The 20,084-nt window shown below is 39.8% G+C and overlaps 1 protein-coding gene across 1 annotated transcript; it reads left to right on the forward strand.

Annotated features, from left to right (window-relative positions):
* The first annotated feature begins 2,205 nt into the window (after positions 1-2,205).
* On the forward strand, positions 2,206-13,033 carry LOC125311270 (toll-like receptor 4). The gene is made up of 4 exons (XM_048269166.1): positions 2,206-2,346; positions 9,618-9,784; positions 10,822-11,398; positions 12,521-13,033. The coding sequence occupies exons 1-4, from the start codon at positions 2,302-2,304 to the stop codon at positions 13,031-13,033; spliced, it is 1,302 nt and encodes a 433-aa protein (XP_048125123.1). The 5' UTR covers positions 2,206-2,301.
* Positions 13,034-20,084: the final 7,051 nt, after the last annotated feature.

A 20,084-nucleotide genomic window follows, 5' to 3' on the forward strand; every position in this document is an offset into this window, starting at 1 on the left:
CATGAAGTGTGCATCGATGCCTCCTTCAAAAATGACCGTTATTTGGGAATTCTAAGATATCTTAAAAGGCAGCAGAATTTGTTTTTTCGGTTTCGAACCGCACTTGCTGCCTTGCTCCCCAGTTAGATATCTTAAAAGGCAGCAACTTTACCCGTTTCGAACACCCCCATAGTGTTTTGTGAATGTACCCAAGTCAAACTTTCATATAAATGCATAAGTACGTCCAAAGCGCTTGTATGCGTTGTCGTTTTGGGTGAAATTACCCTTTGAATGGGATTCCTATAGGGCTACTACTTTTTTTTGATACAATGGCGTCAAAATCGCTATTTTTCAAAATACTATGAAGGCTCGACACAACATGAAACTTTGATCAGTATCATCAGTGTCTCTACATTATGAACTCGAGCATTGAGAACATTGTTGGGTGTACACAGAGTTTACTAAAAAGAGAGGTTTTGAACAACTCACTTGTTTTTTCTGCTCGCGCTGCCATCTTGCCATCTTGCAAGGAGTGAGTTGTCCAAAATCTTTCTTTTTTAGTAAACTATGTGTACACAAACAATGTTCTTAATGCTCGAAGTTCATATGTAGAGACACTGATGATGCTTCGATCAAAGTTTCAAGTTATGTCGAAACTCTTAGTGTTTGAAAAATAGCGATTTTGACCCGACCATGTAGCCTACTAAACTACAGTTTGACTCGGTACGTTCAGAGCCTTTAGTGACAAAATCTATGACTAAAGTTTAGCTGACATATAACATCCTACTCCACTGTGACTTCGTTCATGACACTCCTGTTAATAGGCTAAACTATTATTTACATTTGCTCAAAGATTTTCATAAGTATAAGTCATTTTCGCTCCCTACGTTGATGTATTCCAAGCCGATCTGCTTCAGGGGGGGCATAGTAATTGAAACACCATGCCTGGGTGCATTAATCGCTTCTCAGGGACGCCCACTGTTCGCTGGTTGGTCGGCTGCCCAACTGCCGAAGTAAACGAGCGTGAATCAACCTATTCCAGATGGAGTACTGTAGGGAAAAGAAATCGACCGGAAGTACGTAGACAGGCCAAGGCCAGGCTAGTGAACTACCACCATTAGCAAGCTGGTGTCTTGCAGATTCACATGCTGTGCGTGTGGCCACTGAGTGAAATTATGCGTAATGTAGCCTACAGTAAACAGAAAACGACGTGTGGAGTTGGGTTAGTTAAACAACTACAGTAGCCTATGTCGTCGGCTTATGACGATTTAGAAAAGGTTTGCCTACTCTGTTTTATGAACTAGGTCTACTAACCTAAGGTACTATAACATAGTAACCTAAACAGAATATGTTATGAACGTTCAGCCTTAGATTTTCGAAGCTGCCAGGTTGACATGGTTAAAACGGGTTTGATAGCCTACTTCATTAAACATGAAACAACTTTAAACATTTTATTCTCTATCTCTAAGCTGAATACTATTGCATGTTCAGATGTTCAGGCTAACTGCCAAGTGACCTTACCGTGCTCCCAAAAGTCTCCTGCAGCACTGTGCCTGCGTGCAATTTCTGAGAGTTCACTGAATGTATGACGTCACGGATTGGTGGCCGGAAGGCATTTCAATTAACACAGAAAATAGTTATTTTTGTACATTTCTAATTTCACAAACTATTAATGAGACATTTTAGCGAATATTCATGTTGGAACTAGCGGAAGTATTACAAATTTTAAAAAGTAAAAAACGGGTCTTGTCAAAAGGGCACTTGGACATCAAAGGGGCAAAGGGCAGGTGCTAGAGCCCCAGTTTAAATAATCGATTTGATTGGTTCCACGGGATGCAGGGGGAAAAAAACAAACAGTGAAAAAAAAGCATCATTTTAGATGGCAGGTGGTTTTTGCAGATTTATGGAAGTCTTTTGAATGACTGGTATCAATCAGTTCAAAAAGAGATCAACACAATTACACCCTTAGATCCACATCTATCATCAACCTCTCTCTGAACTATGTAAGTTCTATAGTTCGGCAAGATTAATATGTTTAGCATGTGTAAAAGTTAGTACAAATTTCAGTTCCTAGCAATAATGGCTTTTCTGAGACGAGCCCAGAACCGGATATTGCTTAGAACGTTTCCCTTCCACTTGAGGTAGGTGTTCTTTTTCAGATACTTATGAAGTCCAAACAGTCTCCTTATTTTCTTATCTTCCACATCTTCCAAGATGATGATGATGATGCTGGCATTTCGCCTGAAGACAAGCCAGGATTGTGCCAGTTCAAACTCAAACTGACACCAGGAGCTGTCTAGGAAGTGCTGAGACACCACCACAATGACTTTCCGGCTACCCATGATGCCTTCATCCACTATATTGGAGGTAATCGACTTTCCTGCTTGGAAATCTCGCTCATGCAGGCAAAGCTGAATTGGCGGATGTCCTTTCTCAAGGTTTTCCACAAGCTCATCCAACACCCAGGTTTCATCCTTGCTTGAGTAGATCACAAAGGCATCATAGGAGCATTCTTGTTGTCTAGACATTCTGTAGCCTCTTAGCAATATGAAGCAGTAATGTATATAGAACTGGTACTTATACAACAATGCAGACAATAGGAGTACAATTACAGCTGCTAATATGGACACGGTTATTATCACTCTGTTTCTGTGAACACAGTGTGTGGGGTCAAAGTAAATCACTCTGGAGTTCATGGATGAGGATTTGCATGACATTAGTTGAGGATCTTTTAGAACTGACTGATGATTAATGATCCAGGAAATAAATACAATCTGAGAACAGGAACATTCTATGGGATTGGAGGACAAATCAAATACCAATATATCCGCAGGGAGATTCTGAAGAATGTTTGGAGAGATGCTGGCTATGTGGTTATTATCTGCATGCAAAGACTTTAGTTTTGATAAACTAAGACCTGTGAGAAAGTCCATTGTGGTCAGTTTGTTCCCACTAAGAATCAAATGTTTTAAATAATGTAGATCCTGGAATGAAGTCAAGGGTATGTCTTCAATGGCACAATTTGAAATGTCAAGGAGCTCCAAAGCTGTGAGATTTAAAAATAATTGACCAAAAATGCCTTTTGCAAAGCTGTTGCCAGCAATTTTCAATTCTTTCAGTCTGCTCAAACCATAAAAAAACCCTATGCTTTTAAAGGTAATTTTGAGTTGGAAAGGTTGAGAGTTTTTAAACTCTTAAGGTTTTGCATAACAGCTGAATCATGTTCAACTTCTACTTCTGTGCCATGAAGATCCAATATTTCTAGAGATGGCTGATTTAAAAGACCAAAGACCCTAATTTTAACCTTTGCATTCTCACTCAGATTTAGATACCTGAGTTTAGGGACGCCAATAAATTCATCATCACAGCAATTCATTATGAAATTATTATGACTTAGATCAATGTAGTCTAGACTAGGCAAATCAGCAAAGCTTTTAAATTCTGGGGATGTATATTGTTACTGATGACCAGTTTCTTTAAATTGTGTTGATGAGATAGAAGAAGGTCTGGTAGTCTGGCCATTTTTCCTTTAACAACAACAATCTCTTTAAGGTTTGGAAAATACACATGTTCCTGTTAACTATTCCAACTTTGGTCAGAACAATTTTTGTAGAATTTCTCATGCAAAGAAGGATGTGACTAGGTAGGTTGAAATAGTAGGACTGATGAAAATATATCTCCTCGAAGTTTATGAAACAAAGGCTGTCCAAAGAATCTGGATTAATTTGGATCCTTCCTGCCTCTGTGAAATGTCCTATTTTCAACTTCTTCACATTCAATCCACTAAGACCCCCAAGAGCTTCTCTTGCAGTTGTGAATGAGATTATGTCAAGGAGATTGATCTCTCCCAGATAAAGGCCATTAAATGCTCCAGTTTCTATGAAGGATATTGGGTTTCTGGACAATATTAAAGTTAAATTTCTACTCATCTGACGAAAACAGAAGTGTGAACAGCTCTGATGACAGATATGTTGTTTGTATGAAGGTCCAGTAATGTGAAGTCCTTGAAACTAACAGCATACGTTGGAAGGGCCAAAGAAAATAATCTGTTTGTTCCAACTTTTAATTCCTTTAGGCTTGTTAAATTCTGTAAATTAAGACTGTCCATGGAGAGCAGATCGATGTTGACTAGAACAAGCTTGTGTATTTTTTCCAAAACATTAATGCTGCTTCTTCCAAAATATTTCACTGGATTTCCAGTGAGAATCAATACAGACAAATTCCTTACATTAAAGAACACCTCATTGTCAATGTGTTGGATGTGACATCTGTTTGAAAAAGAGACACAAAACCATAGGACAGTGTCACATAATCTTCACATTGTGCATATTGTCCTTATAGTGTCAGTTTAGATAATCATATCTATAAATTAAGTAAAACAAAAAACCCTTCCTTTTACCTTGTGAGATCAAGATGTTGTAGTAATGGTAATCTCGGGAACATGTGTCTCTGCAGTGTTGTGAGGTAATTAAAACTGAAGTCCAAATGTTGTGTGGAGGGAGGGATACTGGTTGGTATGTAGCTCAGGTTTCTCCTGAAGCATGAGTATTGGAGACTGGGGATGACCTGAAAACAAGAGTGTTTTTAAAGTTAATGCATACGCAGAACTAACACAAAATTAGACATATTATACAAACTGAATGATACATTACTATACCTCCAAGCATGCCTCAGTATCCTCATTCATTTTCACTGCCCATACAGTAAAAATCATCCACATGATTGGGAGTGTACTTCTGTGTGCACGCAGAGATGTCATTTTAGATAAACTGACAAACTTCATAAAAGCCTTCATTTATTTGCACAATACAGGGCATTGTGTAGGTTTTCCTGAAATAACAATGAGGAACAAAAAACACATGTCGCTGATTGCGTAACTTCTCAGACATGAGAACAAAGGCTATGAGAGGGCGAGAGAGCAGAGGAAGTGGAACAGGGAGGCTACATATTTGTATCTGAAGCTCCCATTGTAAGCGTAAAATGTTTTTAGAAGACTGGTCTAATTTTTTTCTGCATCTGTGCCATCACGTCTTGTTGATTATAGTGGAGGCTAATTGTTGCGGCAGGACAGCGTCCCACAAACAAATACGTGCCCAGTGTAGCCCTCCCGGCAGTAAGAATGGATATGGATATTCTGAAGAGCACAAGCACAATAGGTGTGTGTGTGTGTATGTGTGTGTGTGTGTGTGTGTGAGTGTGAGTGTGAAAGACTCACTGGCAAAGGCTAGGTGAGGCTGGATGTGGACCTCTTTGAGCAGCACCCCCCGGTAGGTGGATGGTGAGGTCACACCAGGCCTCCTCCGGCAGGAAAATTGGGACCAGGAGGCTGTTGTTTTCATGGTTCAGGTTGGATCAAGTTGTTTTTGTTGCCTTTTTTGGAGCCTGGACTTTCCACAGAGACAGAATGTTTTATCTTAGAAACTGTGCAACATTGCTTAGAGCACATTTAAGCAACTTTATTTGGAAAGGGAGTGGTTTGTTCTTCCATTAAGTCAAGTAATGTTTGATATCCTATTAGGGGTGTAACGGTAACTTAGGTTCGGTTACTTTTTGGCAAGTCTGTAAGAACTGCTAGCCTAACATTCACTGACAATATTGCTGGTGTTCAACATATATAAGCAGGATTAGTAATTTAAAAAATCCAGGTCAAAAACTTTTTTTCTAAAGAAAAAAAACCCATCATCAACATTATAATGGGTTATCATCTGGACACCTACATGTTCCAAAACTCTCACAAAGGAAAAACCTGCCAAGTTTCATATGGTCATCTGCAATCCCGTCCCTGGCGTCGAGTCATACCAGGCGGTGCTCTGATAGGCCTACTGTCTGATACTTCCCCCTTTCTCATGCTCCCCCTTTGCAAAAGCTAAGACCATGTCTGTCTGTGTTTAGTGCAGTTCTGCTTTTCAATATTCAACAGCACCACAATGATTTGGCCAATATTTACAGATTTCACAACATATCAGTAAAAAAAGAGTGTAAAGGTTGCACTAGCAGAGCAAAACAGCTGTAAAATGCTACAGAGTTGAAATGAGGATTATTTGCGTGTCTTGCTGGCACATCTGTGACCAGGACATCAAGTGGTGTTTTGAAAGCCACGGTCTCGATGGTAATGTTGGTATACCATGATGAAAGATGAACGAACAACATCCAACAGGACAATGCAAGAGGAAGCTGTCTGAAAGGAATATATGTGTGCTAAGACGGATTGTATTACAAAAAAAACCCATACCACTACAGCTGCCCAACTCACAGCAGAATAAAATGTGCATCTTGACTCTCCCGTTGCCACCAAAGCGAAGGTGCTTGTCTAACTGTGTTTTGTTTTTAACTGTGTCTTTAATTAGTTTTGTAAAGTCTCTGGCAACATGTAAGATAACCTTGCACAAGAAGCCAGTGTGTGTGCTAGCTGTCATGGCAGAGTGAGTGTTTCGATAGCACAGTGAATTTCTTTAAGTATATTTTTGTGACAGGAAGCAAGTATTATAAGTCTATAATATAAATGGCGTTTACAAACGGAAGTTCGGGAGGAGCATGACGGAATTTGCCACGCCTCCTTCAATCAGACAGGTTTTTATTCGCAGTCTGCCTCTATTTGGCGAAGCTGCAGCATCGGCGTCACTCTGCTTGCAAGAAGGAGAGCTACTCCGCGGACCATATCTTTGATTAGAGCAGAGTTGGATGTAGTATCGATTGCCCTCATTTCGCAAGGAAAGCAGACCTGCGTCGTCGCCTTCTCCAACAATCAGTTTATCTTTCCTCTCCTACTATAGCCGATCAACCGAGCACTAGCGCCGCAGCTTTTCTACGGAATTACGGAATGTGAACTAGTGAACCCTCCTTTATTCATGTTTTTTTTAAATGCTATTTCAAAAGAGAGAAAATTGACAGGGCCTGTGCTGTGCAGCTGTCTAAAGTTTGGATTGACATATTTAATCTGTCACAAACCCAGGCAGCTGTCTCCGCATGCTTTAAAACCACCTCCATCGTGGCGGTGCCAAAACACTCCGCGTCTTAATGACTTCCGTCCAGTTGTACTCAACCCCATCATCATGAAGTGCTTTGAGAGGATGGTCCTGGCCCACCTCAAGACCTGCTTACCACCATCACCTTCCAATTCGCATACCGTCAGAACAGGAGCACGGAGGATGGCATCTCTACTGCACTTCACTCTGCCCTGTCCCACCTTGACAATAGCAACACCAGTATGTGAGAATGCTGTTCATTGACTTCAGTTCTGAATTCAACACCATCATCCCCTCCAAACTGATCAGCAAGCAAACTGATTGGGCATTAATACCTCCTTCTGTAACTGGATTCTGGACTTCCTAACCAACAGACCTCAGTCTGTTAGGTTAGATAACAACACCTCCTCAACCATCACCCTGAACACCGGTGTACCACAGGGATGTGTGCTGAGCCCTCTCCTTTAATCCCTCTTCACTACGACTGCACACCTGTACATAGCTCTAACACCATTACCACCACGCTATGGTGATTGGTCTCATCAGCAACAACGATGAGACGGCCAATAGGGAGGAGGTCCAGCACCTAACATCGTGGTGAACTGACAACAACCTGGCTCTCAACACCAAGAAGACCAAAGAGCTCATTGTGGACTTCAGGAAGTCTAAAGCTAGCACACACACATATTCTCATCAATGGGACTGAGGTGTAGCGTGTCACCAGCTTCAAGTTTCTGGGTGTCCACATCTCTGAGGACCTCTCTTGGACCCTCAACACCTCTATCCTGATCAAGAAGGCTCACCAGCTTCTCTTCTTCCTGAGGAGACTTGAGAAGGGCCACCTGTCTCCTCACATCCTGGTGAACTTCTTACCGCTGCAACATTGAGAGCATCCATACCAACTGTGTCACAGTTTGGTTTGGCAACTGCTTTGCCTCCGTAGCAAGTTAACACAGCTGATCATGGTATAGCCTAGGCCTATTTCAGATAGATTGCTGCTATGTCTTGTCTGTTAACAACTCATTGTCATCATGAGCGCGTAGGTTATCTCGCAGTTATGGAAATACCATGCACTATGCCATTTATATAGCTAGAATAATACATGTTTCCAATGATATAATTTCTATTACAGTTTCTATAGTACAAAATGTTATTTCACTCTGTTTTTACGTGGGTAAGGCCACCACACATCCAAATAACTGCCCTGCAGTGTCACTGTCTCACCTACATGAAATATAGTAGCCTAGGCTATAAACACAGATATGTGTGAATTTACTTAGAATACATGGCCTGCTGCCTGGTCGGAAGGACAGCTTCATTCGTCCCTCCATAGACATTCAGCAATAGGGCTTGCATTCATTACAAACAAACATGCAATGTGAAAGTCTGGGATTGGGGAGAGCACTAATATGCCTAGTCTAAGCTACTGAATAAGCATGAAGTCGAACCTTTAGATGAAAAACACTCTTTAATAATAGGCCTACTATAAATAAATAAACCACTAATGAAGTTACCTTTGACCATCGCATTTATTGCTGAAAGTAATTGGCTGAGCAATGGAGGTTAATATGTTCTATGTTTTGTGCAAATTATGTATATGTCTATCGTTGTTGCATTTGAAGAAAACTGGAATATTTAATTCGTCCTCCTTTTCAATCGTCCCGGTTGTACTTTGGAACGGTCATTCTCTCTCCAAACTTCTCAAAATGTTGAGTTTAATGTCGACACGTCAAGATTAAAGTTGATATATTTCAACTTTATTCTCGAAATGTCGAGTTTAATGTCGACATGGCGACTTTAAAGTCGACACGTCGAGATTAATCTAGTCATGGCAAAAATATTTTTTCTTCTTCATGTGTGGCCCTAATACTCCGTCGTAGAAAGGACACACCACCATTGAAAGACATTTAAAAAGTAAGGTGTATTTGTATAGAGCACCACTCAACATAGGTCAACCAGGTCGATATAGGATATATCAAACTGGTGCCTATGATAATTGAATCCCAGTTAACTTTAAATGTTGCTTTCACAGTCATCCAAATTAAGAATTCCACTCTGCCATGTGTAACGATAAACAAGTGATGTAATGAACAACTCATATGCAACTCAAAACACTTATGAATGGCAACATATGTATTTATTTCGTTTCCCTGGTTTCCCTCTAATGACATTCTCATAGAGGTTCCAGCATACAAAGCATGTAAGCAACAATGACAAAAAAAATAAATACAAAAATCACTGAGGCTGACTGAACTATAGCTGAACTAACCAAAGAACATTACAACAAGAGTCCCAAACTTCACCCCATCACTTTGTTTCCTTCCCCAAAGACACAGGCCACTTTGGTAAAGTATTGTCTGCGTTTGAGAGATCCTAGTGATGTGGCTTTAGTTCCTCATCAGTTCTCATGAAAGCCTGCCTTCTGCCTTTTTAAGCAGACCTGTTTTGTCAGGTGTCCCTCTGCTTATTTGCAAATGGCTGCCTTGACAGTATACCGGTTTACACTGTCAGTCATGTGGATGATTCTCACTAGTCTATGTGGAGCCAAGATAATAAAAGACCCGGGAGATTGCTTAGAGGTATAGTATCATGTCTCGTTCAGATGGAATAAATAGTGCCTAATTCTGTCTCAATGTATATACATAAACTTTAAAAACTCTCTCTTGTTTTCAGGTCATCCCCAGTCTCCAATACTCATGCTTCAGGAGAAACCTGAGCTACATACCAACCAGTATCCCTCCCTCCACACAACATTTGGACTTCAGTTTTAATTACCTCACAACACTGCAGAGACACATGTTCCCGAGATTACCATTACTACAACATCTTGATCTCACAAGGTAAAAGGAGAGCTTCTTTGTTTTACTTAAAGATGCCCTGCCACACATATTTCATTACTTTGTGGTAATGTCTGAAGTTCTACCATGGACTCTGTAACATTCTTTGTTGAAAACATGTTACCTTGTTTCAAGCCATTCTAGCATGGTATTTAAAGCCTGCACAAAGACTGGCTCAATTTGCGCCAGTTCTCATTAATATTCAAGAGCTAAGCTGCTTGACTCTGATTGGCTAACAGCTAGTAGGTTTCGTCCATAACATGACAACTAATTTTAACTTCATGGCATGAACTTAGCTTGGCTAGCGAGTGCTAGCATTGTCCAAATGTGCATAAATAAAACCTGCTATGCTACCGAGTTCATTAAACCTGTATAATATAGTAGCACTTCCTTGAGTTGACAATAACGTTTTACTTACAGGCACTGGTCGTAGACTACTGCGATGGTAGCCTACTGCTCCAGGCTTCAACAGCAACCTTTTTGTGAAGCCTGTAGCATTGTTCCAAAAAATAAACTGAAGCCTTTTGATCCTCAAGTCTGGGTTCTTGGGCAAAATGCATTGTTGAAGTTCTATTCGTGCATAAGCGCACAAGTCCGTTGGCATTCAGCCATCCTTGCATAGGCCTACTAAAACTGTCATAGAGCTAAACAAATTTTGTGGGCACGGTCTCAACTGGGCAAACTCATAAATAGTAATGAGCTCATAAATTCCACGTCAATCTGAAGAGCTTTTGCAATTGGCCTAATTTCTCTGCTTATTTCTTTTCAGTGGCTAGAGCTGACAGAGGAGGTAGCTGTTTGTTTTCACATTCACAACATAACTGTAGCATAAACACATATTGACCTAACATGATAAAAAAAAATGCAAGTAAAAACGGTTTTGTGTGGCAGGGCACCTTTAATTCCTTAGGCAGAATTATACTGATGCAGAATTATACACATTGACAATGCAAATTGATGCACACTGTGGACCCAATTATGTGTTTTCATGGTTTAAAATGGTGGTTTAAATTATTGTTTTCTGCTTTTCTTTTGGACAGATGTCACATACAAAACATTGACAATGGGGCCTTCTTTAATGTAAGGAATTTGTCTGTTTTGGTTCTCACTGGAAATCCACTCAAATATTTTGGAAGAAGCAGCATTAATGTTTTGGAAAAAATACACAAGCTTGTTCTAGTAGAAATCGGTCTGCTTTCACTGGATAGTCTGAATTTACAGAATTTAACAAGCCTAAAGGAGTTGAAACTTGGAACAAACAGAATATTATGTGTGGCCCTTCCAACGTATAGTGTCACTTTCAAAGGTTTCACTTTACTGGACCTTCATAGAAACAACATATCTGTTATCAGAGCTGATGACACCTCTGTTTTGCGTCAGATGGGTAGCAATGTAACTTTGATATTGTCCAGAAACCCTATATCCTTCATAGAAACAGGAGCATTTGCAGGTCTTTATTTTAAAGAGATCAATCTCTTTGACACCTTCATCTCGTCCACAGTTGTTAGAGATATTACTGGAGGTCTCAGTGGTTTAAACGTGATAAGATTGAAAATTGGAAATTTCGAGGAAAGCACCTGGCAAGAAACAGTAGGCCTACTTCTAGATTACATTTGTGTCATATACTTTCAAGAGATATATTTACATCAATCTAATCCTTCTCACCTACCAAGTCATATTCTTCGTTGCATGGCTAATTGTTCAAAAATCTATCTGAGTCGAGTTGTATTAGAAACTTGGGAACATTTTCATTTTCAAAATCTCAAAGAAATGATTGTGGTTAATGGAAAAATGTTCACCCTACCAGGACTCCAACTCTCTCACCAACACAGCTTAAGAAGACTAGTCATCAATAACAATTATCGCCTTTTAGTATTTCAAAAATTAGTTGATTTACCCAGTCTTGAGTACCTTGATCTAAGTAGGAATGTACTGACCATAGATTGTTGTGATTTAGAATTTGTTGGTACTCCTAATCTCCGGTATCTAAACCTGAGTGTGAATTCAGCAGTAACAATTAGACTATTTGGACTTTTAAATCATCCAACTCTTGAAGTATTGGATATCCATAACACAAAAGTAATATTTGAAAATGACCACAGTGATGCTATGGAAAATCTTAAGTATTTGAAATATCTGGACCTATCCTATTCACAAATTACATTTAATACCAAACTTTTTCATGGCTTCAGCAGTCTGAAAGAATTGAAAATGGCTGGCAACAGCTTTGCAAAAGGCATTTTTAGCCAATTATTTTTAAATCTCACAACTTTGGAGGTCCTGGACTTTTCAAATTGTGCCATTGAAAACATACCCTTAAATTCTTTTCATGATCTACATCATTTAAAACATTTGATTTTTAGTGGGAACAAATTGATCACAATGGACTTTCTCACAGGTCCTAGTTTATCGAAACTAAAGTCTTTGCATGCAGATAATAACCACATAGCTGGCATCTCTCCAAGCGTTCTTCAGAATATCCCTGCGGATCTTTCAGTATTTGATTTGTCCTTCAATCCCATAGAATGTTCCTGTATTCAGACTGAATTTATTTCCTGGATTATTAATCATCAGTCAGTTCTAAAAGATCCTCAACTAATGTCATGCAAATCCTCATCCATGAACTCCAGAGTGATTAACTTTGACCCCACACAATGTGTTCACAGAAACAGAGTGATAATAACTGTGTCCATATTAGCAGCTGTAACTGTACTCCTATTGTCTGCATTGTTGTATAAGTACCAGTTCTATATACATTACTGCTTCATATTGCTAAGAGGCTACAGAATGTCTAGACAACAAGAATGCTCTTATGATGCCTTTGTGATCTACTCAAGCAAGGATGAAACCTGGGTGTTGGATGAGCTTGTGGAAAACCTTGAGAAAGGACATCCTCCAATTCAGCTTTGCCTGCATGAGCGAGATTTCCAAGCAGGAAAGTCGATTACCTCCAATATAGTGGATGAAGGCATCATGGGTAGCCGGAAAGTCATTGTGGTGGTGTCTCAGCATTTCCTAAACAGCTCCTGGTGTCAGTTTGAGTTTGAACTGGCACAATCCTGGCTTGTGTTGAGGCGAAATGCCAGCATCATCATCATCATTCTGGAAGATGTGGAAGATAAGAAAATAAAGAGACTGTTTAGACTTCATAAGTATCTGAAAAAGAACACCTACCTCAAGTGGAAGGGGAATGCTCTAAGCAATATCCGGTTCTGGGCCCGTCTCAGAAAAGCCATTATTGCTAAGAACTGAAATTTGTACTAACTTTGACTTACAAATGCTTGAGTCATAGTAATCTTGCCAAACTAACTTACATAGATTATACAGGTTGATACTTGTTGATCTAAGGGTGTGTTTGTTTGTTTTGATCTCTTTTTGATTTTCATTGATAACTCATTCAAGAGACTTCCATACATCTAAAGCCACCTCTTATCTAAAATGATGCATGTTTTCACTGTTTTTGCCATGATTATTTTTAAGACTGAAAATGTTACCCTGATGCCTTATTTGTGATGGGGAGAGGTTGGGGTAGGATAGTAAAGACTCCAAGTAAAGAATCCTTTTGAAAAAGTGCATACAGTATAAAATGCCACACTCTATGATTAGATTAGATTAGATTAGATTAGATTAAATCAGATTAGATTCAACTTCATTGTCATTGGGCAGAGTACAAGTACAACCCCAAATCAGAAAAATTGGCGTCACTTCTTCATTTAACACAATTCTGTAAATGTTTATGAATTGAGGAGACCAGTTGTTAGAGTTTTGAGAATGAAATGTTGTCCCATTCCTGCCCGATATAGGATTTTAGTTGCTCAACAGTATGGGATATTCTTAATCATGTTTGTCATTCCATGTCTCCATGATGCACCTAATTTGTTAGGTCTGGACTGGAGACAGGCCATTTTAGCACCTGGACTATTCCTCTGTGAATAGGCCCTCTCCTCTTTAGCCCAGATGAGTTCATGATTTCCAAAATAGGGGCAGCCGTGGCCTACTGGTTAGCGCTTCGGACTTGTAACTGGAGGGTTGCCGGTTCGAACCCCGACCAGTAGGAATAGCTGAATTACCCTTGAGCAAGGCACCTAACCCCTCAATGCTCCCCGAGGGCCACTGTAGCAAGCAGCTCACTGCTCTGGGTTAGTGTGTGCTTCACCTCACTGTGTGTTCACTGTGTGCTGAGTGTGTTTCACTAATTCACAGATTGGGATAAATTTCCCTCACGGGATCAAAGAGTATATATACTTATATACAGTATATACAAACGGAATTGCACTTTTTGATTGGTCTGACCACAGGACATTTTTTCACTTTACCTCAGTCCATTTTAAACAAGCTCAGGCCCAGATAAGAAGGCGATATTTCTATATCATGTCTAAATACAATTTTGGCTGTTGCACGGTAAAGTTTACACTAGTATTTCTGAATTGAGTATCAAACTGTGCTCATAGACAATGGTTATCAGAAGTTTTCCTGAGCCCATACAATGATTTTCTACAGAAACAGGACTGGTTGTAATGCAGTACCATCTGAGGTCCAAAAGACCATGGCCATCCAATATTGTTTTTCAGCTCTATCCCTTGTTTGCAAAGATTTCTCTGGATTCTCTGTTCATATTTTAATGACATTATGTACTGTAGATGATGAACTCCTAGCCTAGAAATCTAGATTGCACCCTAGCGGCAGCCAATGTAATTTGCAGCCAGGGTAGTCTAGCAACTCTCGGTTGGCTTGCGAGCTGGAAAAATCAAACTTAGGATCAGGCCAATCACATTGTGTATAGTCGGTTGGCGGGCTTAAAGTAATGGCGGCAGAGTTCCCGACGCTTTCTTCATGAATTCCCTGCTACTTGAAAACAAAGGCTAATGAACTCCCCAAATACTTCAGATGCATTAAAATGACATTGTTTCATCATTTGTCCACACTTTGAATGAATGTTCTGAAACTTCTCAGGTTAATAGATATTATGATTATGATATCCAGACACCCAATAGGCCTGCCTGGCATAGCGCCACCACCTGGCCAAGCAGTAAATGTGCCAGAAATTAGCAATGCCTTAACTGATTAATCTGAAACTGAAACTGGATATCAAGATTTTGATAATATTCACATCTGTAATTCACATGCCTAGCATAGTGCCACCATCTGGCCAAGCAGGAAATGTGCCAGAAATGTACCAGAAATGTTCTATGCTTTGAATGATTGATCTGAAATTTTCCAAAATATTGGATACCATGATGATGCATGGCAAAGTGCCACCAATTGGCAAGACAAGGAATGTTTTTTTTTTACTTCTGTTGGATATCACAATCAGATTAATCAGATTAGGTGCATATGACATCCAGACACCCAATATACCTGTGTGGCGTAATGCCAACAGCTGGCCAAAGTCAGAATAGTTTTTGGAATTTGTTAACAAAATATTAGTTAATATAAATCTGATGATATCCACATGTCCCAACTACCAACCTGGTCTAGCGCCACCAGCTGACCAAACAGGATATGTGCCAGACATTGACAACACCTTGGTTAATTGGTTGGAAACTTTCAAAAATACTGGATATTATTATTATGATATTTACATGCCTAATTAATAAACCAACTGGCAATAGAAGGTTTTTTTTATTATTATTTATTTTGGATATTGATATCAGATTCATTAGATTAATTCATTTTAGGTGCATGTCAACTGTTTCTTGCATCTGCATTGCACTGCATATCACAAAATATATAAATTAATTACTTGGAAGCATATCATTGTACCCTACATATTTGTGGTGTAGCGCCACCTATTGACTACCATCAGTGTAAAACATCAAACCCACAAGGTGAGTAAGTGCTTCCAATGTATAAAACATGCAAAAACAAATAGCACACACATCAGACATTTGCATTTGACAAACGCACCACATGTCGGTGCATTGTTGGACTCCGAAATGTCACGGGTCGCGGTACGCAGGTGCATCTGGCCCGCCATTTCCACTTGCGGCTATATTTGCAAATTAATTGGGTTTCGCAGCAAAGTCAATGGTTTGTAGCCTGGTCCTACCAGACTCTCGTACATTTCATAATGTACAGAGTTTGGCCACTTTCCATTGCCAAGCGTTAACTTCCTTGAAGGCAAGCACTCTGTTGAAGTTTAAAACTATTGGATCTGCCCAGAGCCACTCTGGATCTGCCATAACCAATCGCCAACGTTTGGTCGTGACGTATGTCTGGCTCAAACTAGCGACCTCAACCTCAACGTCATCGTTCTCAGCCACTCCCTCTGTTCGCTGATTGGACCTGCAGATTTTTGCAGGAGAAAACCTGCAAATATACCGCAGACCCAGACGACGTTCTGAAGGGAAATGCAAATTGAGTGGAAGTACATAGGAGGGCGGAGCCAGGCTAAATGGTTTGTGTCTAGACCACAGATCCCACTGAGTGAGTCAGTGCTCACTCGCCTCAGCACTGTGAACCTCCTGAGATGGAGCTCTGCTGAAGGTCATGGTGCAACACCACACAAATATATAACTAAATAAATCTAATGAATTAACATGGATGAAAAGATCTATTTTATTTCATATACACAGGAGAGGTGTTAAATTCCTAGTGCTATAGGTAGGGGATTTCCCAGAACGACCAATCAACAACCAAGCCTATTCACCATCAAAAACAGAGAGTGGATTACAGCATCAGACAGCTCCCAACAAACAGTACCTTGTTGCAACTTGACACATGTTATTCTGTATGTGGTTTGGCACAAAAGGAAAGTTTTTGCACGAAAGGAAGTTTGACATTAAGGAAGATTGACGTCATGTCTAAACCTCTCACATATCTTTGCTTGAAATGAAACACATCCTAAAGGCAGTTATACAGTTGTAAGTATTAATGTCACAGCGGAAAAGCATCTAAATGGAAAAGAGTTCTCAAAATAGCTTATGCCGTCTGACTTATGTTCTGTTTTCTGATAGTTTACGAAACATGTTATGTGCAGGCTGGTACTGTTTGCAAAATGTTCCCCTAAGTATAAAGTTAATTTGAATGAGTTAATAAACTAGATGTACCGCATAGTGGTACAAAATATGACCGCCGCTCAGTCCTGTACATCCTCTCGGAGAAAATAAATTACTTGTCAATTTGTCTCCATCTCCTACTCCATCCCCTACTCTTGCAACTTGTATGTGTGTGAGTGTGTGCGTGCCTGTGTGTGTGTGTTTGTATGTGTGTGTGTGTGGATGTGTGTGTTTGTGTGTGCATGCGTGTGTGTTTGTGTGTGTGGATGTGTATGTGCATCCGTGTGTGTGTGTGTAGATTGCACCCTAGCGGTTGTGATTTCGATATTTGAGTTTTTCAAAAACTGATAACCGATATATCGGCCAATGTAAAAATGTTCTCCCATAACAATGTTCTAATATTTGAATAGGCCGAACTATCGAGTTTCCTAATGAAACACTCTTCATACACAGTAATTTATTTGTTTTAAGAAATAAAAGTGTACAGAATAGAAAGAATAGTAAGAATAAAATAGGTCTTTGTTCTGTGATAACCACATTGCCACAAATTAACCTACATTGTGAGCAGTTTATGGTTAATGACTCTCCCTTTATCCAAGCAAAACATTTTACAAGTATGATCAGTTACTTTACTTTACTTTTAGCCTTTATAGCCTAAACCATGCTCTTCCTTACTTGAAACACCTTTCTTGAAATGCAAGAAATTGAAGACCGAAACTAGGGTGTAGTAGTGGGTGTTTGGGAATGAATGTTATCTCAGATGCTTACATTTATTTCATGTAGACTTTTTGTGGTCCTAATGCAACATTTTGCAAAGCACTGACAGGGCCACCAAGGACTCTGAGCGAGTCAACAGCAGAAAAACCTAGCAAGCAGAAATGTCCCAGCCCGGTGTTTAGGATGCATCATAGACAAGTATCTTCAAGTTCCATGTATATCTTCCTCAGCAAACCATCACATTATCTCCTCCTGTCTATGCATTTCCTCCACTACCATTTTCTTCTTTTTTCCTGCAGAATTCTTGCTCCACAAGGGTTTACTTATGTCCACCCCTAGACCCCCGTGCCCATGCTGCACATGGCCAATTATATCCCTATGCCTCAATGCTGATTTAGCTAGCTTAACTGCCTGTTCTGGGTTCACACTTAAATTTCTCTGTCAGACTTACTTATGTGGTTGGATTCAGAGAAGGTAGTTTACTTCATTGAACTGGAAGAGGCCAATGAGCTGAAGAGAGCGAAATACACTGAAATAGCAGAGGAGGCAGCCAAGCGAGGTTGGAGTGCACGATTAAGGCCTATTGAAATCGGCGCACAAGGTTTTGTGGCCAGACCTGCTATTGGCTTGCTGTCTGAATTGGGCATTTTTGGACGAAGTCTAAGGCAGGTGGTTAGTAACATGTTCTTGAAAGCAAAACGAGCAAGCGAATGGTTGTGGGTAAGGAGAAGTTACCCTTCCCGGGGTGCAAGCTACTGTAAGGTAAGCTAACTGGCTCATTTGTTTTGTGTTTGTGACGGACCACGCTTAGGTTGATGGTGGTTGATTAGGGTTTTTAGGGTTATGGTTCAGTCCACATCAACGGGATGGACCAACCTAACCAACCTAAACCATGCCTAGGCTGGTTAAGAGTATTTGGATATTTTATTGTGGTAATATGGTGGCAACATGGGGCGTAAGCTAAGGTAAGGGAAGGTAAGCGGTGAGCGGCCCAATGCAAACGTCATTTCTGTGCTCTCAATCATGATTGTTACAGTTTTTATTTTTATTACAGTTTTATTCACCACCAAGATTTTGTTCACCCCTCAGTTTTTGTATTTACGCTCTCGATTCCTGATTCTGCGCTCAATTTCATTATTTATGCGCTCACAAAATTAAGGCAGCTAACTGACACCATAGAATCAGTTAGTAAGCACTGGTCGTAGTGTTATCCAATTGCGTGCAGTGATATTTTTAAATGCATGCTTGGTGCCGTCCCTCGAATTGGGCCCTTTTCATAGTCAGACCCTAAATCTTTCTAGATTTGGATTGGTCTGGATTTATAGGCTAGCCAAACAAATCCATGAATGATTAAGAAACATCAGAACAACCCTTTTGAACAATGCGCCCAACGTCTGATCACAAAATGATGCTGTTTAATTAGCGAATGTGGACTGGACACACCTTTAACATTGCGTCGCTGACCAGTTTTTCAGATTGTTAAATTAGAGCCCAATATGGTCTGGGTATACCATTTCCCCTATGTTAGCAGGGATGAACTGATAATGGAACATAACCAATCATAAAACTATATTTAATATGGACAGATTTCATCCATCCACAACAAAGAATAGAAAATAAAAAACGGATAAAATGTTGGAGCAAAATTGGCTGACGAAATTATATTGAAAATGTTTTAACATTCAATAACCATCGGATGGTTTTATGACAGTAAATGTAGGCTACCAATCACACTCCGAGTCAGAGTGGAAGTACTATTATTAAAAACTCAAGGTACTTTTTTGATCCTTTGTTTGAGAGACCCTCATGAGGTGGCATGTGATTTAGTTCCTCGTCAGTTCTCATGAAAGCCTGCCTTCTGTTTGTTTAGCTTGTTTAGTGAAGCTTTTGTCAGGTGTCCCTCTGTTCATTTGTAATGGCCGCCTTGACAGTATACCGGTTTGCACTGTTGGACTTCATTATTCTGTGTACAGCCAAGATAATAAAAGACCCGGGAGATTGTTTAGAGGTATAGTAACATGTCTTATTCAGATGGTATAAATAGTGCCTAATTCTGTCTCACTGTATATGCATTGACTTTAAAAACTCTCTCTTCTTTTCAGGTCATCCCCAGTCTCCAATACTCATGCTTCAGGAGAAACCTGAGCTACATACCAACCAGTATCCCTCCCTCCACACAACATTTGGACTTCAGTTTTAATTACCTCACAACACTGCAGAGACACATGTTCCCGAGATTACCATTACTACAACATCTTGATCTCACAAGGTAAAAGGAGGGTTTTTCTCTTTTTTCATTTCTTATGCTTATGCTTAAACTGACACTGTAGGCACATTGAGAAGATTATGTGACACTGTCCTGTGTTTTTGTATTGACAGACCATGTTCAGAAATGATGCACACTGTGAACCCAATTATGTGTTTTCATGGTTTAAAATGGTGTTTTAAATTATTTCTGCTTTTCTTTTGGACAGATGTCACATCCAAAACATTGACAATGAGGCCTTCTTTAATGTAAGGAATTTGTCTGTTTTGATCCTCACTGGAAATCCACTCAAACATTTTGGAAAAACAGCATTAATGTTTTG

Source organism: Alosa alosa, chromosome 18, assembly GCF_017589495.1.
Source record: "Alosa alosa isolate M-15738 ecotype Scorff River chromosome 18, AALO_Geno_1.1, whole genome shotgun sequence".
NCBI lineage: Eukaryota > Metazoa > Chordata > Actinopteri > Clupeiformes > Clupeidae > Alosa > Alosa alosa.

What these genes read in the sequence shown, in the direction of transcription:
- LOC125311270 (XM_048269166.1), top strand. Translation starts at nt 2,302, where the DNA reads ATGACTTTCCGGCTACCCATGATGCCTTCATCCACTATATTGGAG. An exon ending in CTTCATCCACTATATTGGAG is followed by an intron (nt 2,347 to 9,617) that starts GTAATCGACTTT and finishes TCTTGTTTTCAG; the next exon opens with GTCATCCCCAGTCTCCAATA. An exon ending in TACTTCTAGATTACATTTGT is followed by an intron (nt 11,399 to 12,520) that starts GTCATATACTTT and finishes TTGTTGTATAAG; the next exon opens with TACCAGTTCTATATACATTA.